Source organism: Gossypium hirsutum, unplaced genomic scaffold, assembly GCF_007990345.1.
Source record: "Gossypium hirsutum isolate 1008001.06 unplaced genomic scaffold, Gossypium_hirsutum_v2.1 scaffold_227, whole genome shotgun sequence".
Classification (NCBI taxonomy): domain Eukaryota; kingdom Viridiplantae; phylum Streptophyta; class Magnoliopsida; order Malvales; family Malvaceae; genus Gossypium; species Gossypium hirsutum.
Window position 1 is genome coordinate 30,002 of NW_024402892.1, and position 9,754 is coordinate 39,755.

General features: G+C 33.3%; 1 protein-coding gene and 1 pseudogene across 1 annotated transcript; one reads left to right on the forward strand and one right to left on the reverse strand.

Annotated features, from left to right (window-relative positions):
- Positions 1-1,086: 1,086 nt before the first annotated feature.
- LOC121226509 (ethylene-response factor C3) lies at positions 1,087-1,842 on the reverse strand. Its single transcript, XM_041110381.1, has one exon. It carries the CDS (start codon positions 1,606-1,608, stop codon positions 1,087-1,089), a length of 522 nt encoding a protein of 173 aa, XP_040966315.1. The 5' UTR covers positions 1,609-1,842.
- Positions 1,843-8,110: 6,268 nt separating this feature from the next.
- Positions 8,111-8,602, forward strand: LOC121226508 (ethylene-responsive transcription factor ERF098-like; annotated as a pseudogene).
- Positions 8,603-9,754: the final 1,152 nt, after the last annotated feature.

Below are 9,754 nucleotides of genomic sequence, written 5' to 3' on the forward strand. Positions count from 1 at the left end.
AGCATAATTACTAAAATCGAAGAATATTCCACCAAATCAACTTACCAAATTTGTCTAATTCAATGGATAGATAACCTTATACATACATTCAATTGTATAATTCTTAATTAAATTCAATTTCAATTACTAAATTATACGAATATATGGTGGATTCTGCAAATAAATAGTGTAGTCGAGATGGATTATGATAATGCTGTGCTACGGAACAAAAAAAGACTAATTGCTTGTGATTGGGAAATTGAACTCAAGCATGTGTTTCGTGAAGGGAATTGATTAGTAGATCGAATGGCGGCCTTGGCTGGATTCGAGAGTTTACTTGATCACTACTATTATATAATTTGATATAACTATTAATTCATTAAGATGACAGTATAAGATTATAAAAAATACATATAAAATTAATTAATATTACATAAGTATAAAATTGATTACTCTTTATCATATATAATATAGGTTAAATTTCAAGTTTTACCCATTCAATGCTATTATATAATCAGATTAAACTATTAATTTGTTAAGCTGTCAGTGAAGATTATAGAAATACATTATTTCTCTTATACATATTGGTCACTGCTATTAAATAATTCAATTTAACTGTTAATTCATTAAGATGTCAGTCGCAAGTGTATAAAATTATAAAAAATAATACATGTAAAATTAATTAATATTACATAAATATAAATTTAATAACTCTTTATCATATATAATATAAGCTAAATTGAAGTTTTACCTGTTCAATGCAATTATATAATCAGATTAAACTACCAATTTGTTAAATTGTCGGTCAGGTCAGCTGGTTATAAGATTATAGAAATATATTATTGTGCAATAAGTGAGGGAAGTAGGTTACCAAAAAAAGAAAAGAGGGATGTGAACATAAAAGGTGAAATTATTGTACATTTCTATGATGTGTGGGTTGTTTCAACTTTACAAGAGACCTAATATGAGATGAGATGATGAAGTAAGGAAGAAGATTGAAGAGTGTGCTTAAATCAACGCCCCACCAAAGCAATGAAATTGACAAGAGAAAAGAAGATATGAAATGGGATTAAAGTACCCAAAGCAACCAAGGAGCTCTACTTTCACTCACATGAACTTATTAAACAGTTGTTCCAAGTAATCAGCTCCCAAATCTTCAAAGACCAGCAAGTTTTGCTGTTGCCTTAATGCCGCGTCCTTTGGCTTGATTTTCTTGTTCTTGGATCTTTTCCTCGATGAATACCGGTTCTTGAGATCCACCACAGGGGACCAACCCTTGTCTTCATCGCATCGACACTTGAGTTCCTTAAGCGATGCCTTGACAGCTTCAGTGGGGAAATTGAGAGTAGCCGATGGTCCTCTCATTAAAAATGCGGCTTGGTCGTAAGCTAAAGCAGCTGCTTCAGCGCTGTCGAATGTACCAAGCCAAACCCTGGCACCATGTCTGGTTGAATCCCTAATCTCAGCAGCAAATTTGCCCCATGGCCTTTTCCTCACCCCTCTGTAACTCTTCGTTTCCTTGGGTTCTTCTGAGCAAACCTCTTCCTCCTTTACGCCATCGATGGAGTTGTCGCTACACTCTGACGATGCTTTACCCCTTTCTTCTTCTTCATCACCCAATAAGTCCATCCAAGCCGTTTCTTGGGAGATATTGAACTTGAGAAGGAGCTCATCCCACTCACAGCTGCTGAAAACGCCTCCTCGGATACAAACGCTGATAAATCTGCATTATTTGAGTATTGAAACAACCAAGACTCCTCCTCCATAACTGGGTGATTTTTTGCCCAGCTTGTTTTTTCCTCCTTGACGAGTCACAAACTAGGTTTTGTGTCACAAGATTTGAAGTATGGCACCCACTATATATACCAGAATTTAGCAGATGTGAACACACTTAAATTAAGAAACTATCACACAAATATTTTATATACGTTAGGTTATTTCACAAAAAATTATTTTTATTTTTAGAAAAATTATTTAACAATAGTCAAAACTTTGTATATTAAATCTTTAAATATTTAATTTTAAATTATTTTATTTAAAGATCATATAAAATTATTAAAATATAAAAATATTATTATAATAATATAATTTATCATTTAGAGTATACTAATTTTCTTCCGATTGAGTTTGCGTTATCATCATTTAAAAAAATTATGTATGTTAACTTTTTTTTAACTACTGAGTTGAAATCCAATTAATTTAAACATTAATACAATAAAAATTTTATAATAAGTATAAATAGGATATATTTCAAAATTTGATTTTAGCAACTAAAATACATTAGGGCTTGGCCACAAAATGGAAAATTTGTTATGCAGGTCCATTAAGAAATGTTTAAATTAGAAATTATACTTTGCCTCTCTTTAAAAAAAAATTCTAAGAAGTCCTTTTATAAAATAATAGAATTATAAGTAATACATGATAAAATTATATTTTGACCACTAAAAAATTTATAATTCGACCCTGATACATAATGTGGTAAATGTCTTTGGCTACAAAGGTTATTAATTTGATTTCTTTTGCAATTTGGTCACTGTAAAGTTTTTCAATTAATTTCTTTTTATAGAATTTTAATTATTTAACATGAAGGGTGGTCATCAGATTATTTAAGAGTTTGGACCTAATAGACGCTCTCTATATTTTTTCTTTTTCTCTGTTCTATGAAAAAAAAGAGAATTTTATTGTAAAGTCGTATGCAATGTACAAAAAATTTTATACAGTTGTTCAACTCTATCTTTTTCTTTCTTATTATTATTTAGTTATTTTAACTTTTCTTCTCATCTCATTATGTGAGTTAGAAGAACCTTTTATTACGTTATATCATTAGGGCAATGATCCATCAACCTGCTAGTTCCTTTTAAGAGGCACAAAACTTCGTGAAAACCTCACAAAAATTTATATACAAAGAACGAACAAATCCCTATAAATTATCCGAAAACATAGAAAAAAATATTTACAAATGACCATAAAATGTGATCTAATTCTCATGAAGATAATTTAAATCTCCGATCACATTGTTTTGAGACAACATGAGTAACTACCATCCTTACTAAATATGAAAAAACATATAGAAGAATAAGATGAACGTACGGCGGGGGTTGAAACATATGGACCAATGAGTGCACAAGAATGATGCTTTCCTACAAATGGCAGCCACTTGTTAGTGTATATAGTAATTAATTTCTCTCAACGAGGAAAGTGGTTTGAAAACATAGATTAGGGACCGGGCAGTAAATCATTTTTATTATTACTTTAAACTACAACGTCTACTTTCATCTTAATTTATATAACTCATATTTGAATTGAAAATAATAATTTTTCGGAACCATGTGATGGTCTAATAGTTTAAGTGTGTTTATCGTTAGGTGTGATTTGGATTTGGGTTGGTTAGTCACATTATTGTTCGGGTTTTACCCTGTTATTGTATTCACCAAAAAAAGTGAGTAATTCTTTTCTTATTTTAATTTTCACATGAGTTTTTCGATGAATTAATAAATTATAAAAATAAGTTTTTTTTAGTTTTTAGAGTTTGATTAAATTGACAGGTTTTTGTAATGTTAAGAGCCAATTTATTGAACTTTTAGAATTAAATAAATAATAATTTTGTAACATTAAGGGCTAAATTTGTTAATTTTTATATTTAGGATCAAATTGTTTAAATGTGTAACATTAGAGGGCTAATTTTGTTTACTAGACCGATAAAAAGCCGACATCAATTCAGAATGGCTAAAATATTTAATTTCAAATAGTTAGTAACTAAATTAAAATAAATTAATAGTTGGGTGACATTTTTATAATTTAGCCATAAATTAATTTTTAGCATGAATTTAATGTTCCACGTCGTCATTTAATAGATTGGTTAACTTGCACATTTAAAAAGTATAACTACTAATTTTGACCATTTTTTAATAAAGGGCTAAATAGAATCAGTTCAAAATATAAGGGCTTACTTGATACTTTTTACTTCATTTAACTGAATGGGAAATTATGTTACGTGACAAGAGCATGGTCCTAGGGGTGTCAAAATTCGGGTAAACCGAAAAAATTCGGTTAATCGGTCGGTTAACCAATTTTTCGGTCGGAGGGTTGATTATTATTTTTTAATTTTTCGGTTAACGGTTATTCGATAAAAACTGGTCGGTTAACCGAAGTTTTTGCCAAGTTCATTTGAATATGCAATTTGTAGTACGTTAAATTTTAATGAAGTTTCCTTTGATAAAAATTTCAAATCCTAATTCATGCCATAACAAATGCTGGTGCATTTATTTCCAATTTACTCTCTTGAAGATGTGAAACGTAAAATCAACATTTCTATCTCTACAGTCATGAATTTGAATAATAGAATTTTTTTTAGTGAGGACTTTGAAATAATATATATGCAAGTCGCGATTATTCATTTACTCTGTAGTTTGGCAAGAGCTTGGATAATTGGAAGTGATCAAATAGAAGATTCTTGGCTAATTGGAGTTTGACCGTTATTTTCTGGGAACAATAATCAGCAAAAATTAATAGTATAATTGCATTTGGGCAATTTAGCTTTCGAGAAATAAATTGTTCATGAAAGAAAGCAGCAATCTAAGATTGAAGTTGGTACTTTCATTTTGGGATTACACTTGTGAGTTGGAGCTATTGACTGGGGAAGAGTTGAAAGAGCAGTAGAGGAGACGGTGGTGTTGGTCTCCCTCAAAGCTTTTGTCCAAGTAAATTTTGATGCAGGTTTCTACAAGGAGTTGGAGCAGCAGAGTATGGGTATTGTCTTAGAAATATCACTGGTCTGATAATGGAGAGCTTGCCTATGGGATAGACATTAAGCAAACCTTGGCGGATGAGGGTTGGTTAGGTACCGGCTTCAGTTGTTGCAACCTTGGTGGGCAAATGGAGGTTGAGGGGGATTTCTTTGGTGGTTATAACTGAGCTACGATGAGACCATGATTTGAATTGATGCAGAAATTACAGTAAACCACATATGGAACAGCCGAAACAGATTGTGCTTGATTTTGAGAGATTAATTCACATTTCAAGAGAGGGGCAATTGGTATTCACTGTTGGCCAAAGAGGGTTTTGTCGGAACGTGATTGGTGAGTGGAGGACGGGCCGATGGTGATTTGGGACTGGTGAGAGGAGGGATAATTCGCTTCAGGTCAATGAGGTCATCAATATGGTGACAAAAGAGGCTACAAAATTCAAGTATAGCTAACACGAAGTTTGCTTCAGACCGAAGCAACTTCAATTAGTTTTTGGGTATCTAAAAGGAATATAACATGTGGTGTGGGTAGTGTTAACACATCAATGAATCTTATTACTGTGGCAACAAGGCATTGAGTTTTCGAAATTAAATTTGATAACGCAATTTAGAATTTAAATTGCAAAGTGTGATGGTTACTTATTTGAATTGTACGAGCCCATTTTACCCGGGCCCCATGTCCAAACAAAAACAAAAAATAATAACAGCCCAAATCAGGACCAGCCAATTCAAACCAACAGGCCACAAAATGAAGACCCTAGCCCACAATTCAGCAGGTTTTAGCCAAGGGGGAAACCCTAGGTGCGCCGTACCTATGTCTGTCTTCAGCTCCACGCGCTTCCACCTGCGCCACAGCCCGTCGCGCTCGCCATCCGCCAGCCTGACACCTGCAAACAGAGAACAACACGCCAATTAGCATAGAAGAGAAGACAACAATAACAAACAAATATGTGACAGTAGATAAAACGAAAAAACACAATGAAAAAGGCAAAAAAATGATGAAAATGCCTTAGTTAGCTATAAAAACAAAATTCACCCTTGTATTTTTCTGGACATTTTACGAACATCTGAAATAAAGAAAAAGTTGCTGTTCTTCGCTTTTTTTTTTCAATCGATTATTATTACTATTTTATATTTTTTTCTTTTTAATCTAATTTTTTAAAAAAACTATAAAAAGAAATAAAAAGGAGAAGAAAGGTTACCTGATCGACCTTAGCCTTGCCTTCGGTATCCTCCTTCGCCGTTGTTGGATTCGAACGGGAGGAGGGCCAATGACCTTTTTTTTCTCTCCCCATTTTCGCTTCAAGGACTCGACCTTTGAACGCTTAAAGCTGGTCGAAGAGGCGCTTCGAGCGTGCCGGCAACAAACACGGTAGCGCTACAGCGACGATGGGGGCCGTTTTCTGGAAAGTTTTTTTGAATTTTTTTGGTTTAAATAGCAAATACAAAACGGCGCCGTTGCAACTGGTTGTCAGGTGTCAAAACGACGTCGTTTTGGCTTGACCTGGGCGCGCGACCCAACCCGCCAGGGGATCGCTGTTTTTGCTTGGAGGGGCTATTTTCATGTTCAGCCCTCATCTTTTACGCATTAATGAATCCGGCCCTCATTTCTTTTAATTTTCGCCTCAAGTTTTCGGCCTATTTCATTTTGGTCCGCGCTTAAACATTGCGCTATGGCCCTAGAAATATTGCCAGTTGGTCCTCATGCCTTAAGTGCCTACATTTCGCCCCGAACCCAACTTTATTACTTATTTTCGGAATTTGGCCCAAGTTTTAGGCCCGATTTCAATTTGATCCTCGCTATTAAACTCAATTTTTTATTTTATGTATTTTATAAAAAAAGAAAATCAGTTTTATTATTTTTATTTAATATTATTTATTTATTTTCAATTTTTGGTCAACTTACATTATTCATTTTATTTATTATTTTTTTATATTGGTTTGTGTATTTTACTCTTGTCATTATTATTACTTTATCATTTCATTATTTATTTTTTTGTCATCTTAATAATTTCAAATTTAGATTATTATTATGGTTATTTGTATTGGCATATATTGTCTTGTTAATGCAGTTAATTGGAATTTATAAAACCAACGATATGTGTATTCTTTGATGCATAGCATGTTACGATTGTTTAACGTGTTTCGCATCATTATTGTTAGACGTGTAGACCCTTTTAAAAAAATAATTTCTTTTTGAAGTCATAAAATGAGTATCATCAAATATTATATCATTCAAATCAAAAAAAATTCAAGTAGCAATATTTGCGTTTGGAATTCGAAAACGCCTAAGGTGGTTTCGATTCTCGGACCAAAACCGAATATTCTTCAAATTCAAAGTAAGCATATTTGCGGTTTGGAAATTCGAGAAAAGCTAAGTGCTGGTTCCGATTTCTCGTTGCAAATAGCAATACTTTAAACTTCAAAGTAGGATTGGTTTGAAATCGAGAAACGGCCCTAACGATCGGTTTGATTTCTCGTTCGATCCAAGTAGCAAATATCCTTTTAACGACTTTCAAAGCCAAATATCCTATTAAATCTAAATCCATCTTATTCGAGTTTTTTTTTTAATACAAGGATCGTATTTTTAAGATTTTTCAAAGTTTCCAATCTTCGACATTAAGACACTAACTAATCACTAGGTACCAATATTTGGGCGTTACGAGGGTGCTAATCCTTCCTCGTATGTAACCGACTCCCGAATCTATTTTTCTGAATTTCGTGGACCAAAATCGTTGTTTTATTAAAAATTAAATAGTTGATTAAAAACAACCACTTTTCAAGGTGATCTGATCACACCTTATCAAAAAGGATTGGTGGCGACTCCCGTTTTCGTTTTCGTTTTCAAAATCTAAGTCGACCCTGTCTTATCAAAAAAAATGGTGTAAACATGAATGATATAATTGGATTTGAATTGAATTAATTATTTTTTAATGTTGTAAAACATGACATAAGGGATGATCACCGTAACGTAGAGCCGCCGCCCGCCGAAGGAAAAAAAAAGCCTCATCAGAAACAGCTCTCGTGCATGCACCCTCACAAAATTTAGTTCCGAAAACCATAAAACTAGTTATTTTACTACTCTATTCATACACCAGTTTTCAGATATGTTATTGGTGAGCTGATTTTTATAATTAAAGTGGACTAAATCGAAACTTTTGTTCCTCACCTGAGATTTCAAGGATGTGTGAGGAAGTTTCATAACACCCCCGCCCCCCCCCCCCAAAAAAAATATAAATTCCAAGCGCCAAGTACGACCCTCCCCATAGCTTTATTCACATGGCAATGCATTTGGGGGGCCAAAATACAATGACCACAATCCATGTCATATATATATAACCCTATCCATGTTCTTCTTGATTCACAGACTTGAGAAATTGAAACAAAATGGAAGCATCCCAGAGAGGGAAGAGGAAAATGAAGAATGAGATGGAGACTGGGGGAGTTCGATACAGGGGAATCCGCAGGCGACCATGGGGAAAGTTTTGCAGCCGAGATTCGTGATCCGACGAGGAATGGGACACGGCTATGGCTCGGAACTTTCGAGACGGTTGAGGAGGCTGCTAGGGCTTATGACAGGGCTGCTTTTGCTTTCCGGGGTCAGTCGGCTATTCTCAACTTCCCAAACGAGTTCCAATGTCAGAATCCAAGCTTTCCAGCCTCTTCATCTTGTAATTCAGTTGGAAGAGTAAATCCCCAAAGAGGAGGAGGAAGTGAAGTTATTGAATTTGAGTCCTTGGATAACAAGTTGTTAGAGGACCTTCTTGAAACGCAACAAAACATGCATGGTCTATAAAGCAAATCAAAACTTTGAGTTACAAGTTTATTACATTCCATTCATTAATTAACCTTGGAAAGAATAATAGTTGTTGCAATATTTTCTTTCTTTTAAAATCTTTAACTCAGACTGCATTTGTATTCAAAACGTATTTTACATGAATTTCATATTTTTTGTAATTTTGAACTTAAAATTGAAAGTTTGGGTGTTGAATCTTTTCTTTCAAGTTTTGGGGATTAAATTGGATTTTTGCTTTGAAAATTCTTATCGTATGTCCAATGTTCATGTTAGGTCTAGTTTAGTAATACTTTTAAAAAGTGATTTTGAAAAGCCAAAAAATTAAGCTAAAATCAGTTTATTTAGTACAAGTTTTCTTTCAAAAGTGTTTTTTTTTAAGCACTACTTAACAAGCTCTTTAATCTAAGTTCGATCAGCTCGTTTAAATTCAAGTACTTGCCATATAAAAAATTATTGATTAATTTATGTATTTATTTAGCATTTATATTTATTAAAAATAGTTTTTTATATATTTTGATTATTTTATGTTAGGATGGCAATGGCGGGTGGATATTGCTAAATCCATTACCACTTTTCATTTTGAATATATAATATTTGAAAACCACTACTACCTTAATGTATGTTAGATGCATCAATTCTCACTTCATCCCGTGCTACTTTCAATTTTAATTTTTACCACTTATGTTTAAATTTTTAAATTTTTAAAGTAAAATATATATTGAAATATAATTTTATATAGTTAAGTGGGTTAAGACGAGGCAAACAATTACTATAATTGTTTCGTACCAAGTATCCAAAATAAAAATATTCATTCTGCATCCACTTTTCAAACAACAAAATCCAATCCAATCGAAGCAGATTGATTCGGAATCCACTGGGTGGTTCGAGTTTACCATCCCTATTTTTTAAAGGGGGGTTAAGGTAACTTTTTAATGGTGTTAGTAGGTAGTAGTACCCTATTGACATTACATAAAAAAAAAAAGAAAGGAAAGCGAATGATAAAAACTATTGGGTCCGGTGGGTTGTAAATTGCATTTATATTGTTATCTTGTCGAACTCCATGCTTAGGCACATCTCCTGCTTCCCCTTTAATCTTTAAATGCAGTTTGTGCAACACTATTAACATCATCTAGTACCAATCTGCATATATCCAAAGGCGTTGACCGAATAGTTAAAGATGAAAGACATTGGCATTAGCAACTTTGGCAGATGATCCGCAAGCTTATTGGCCTCAA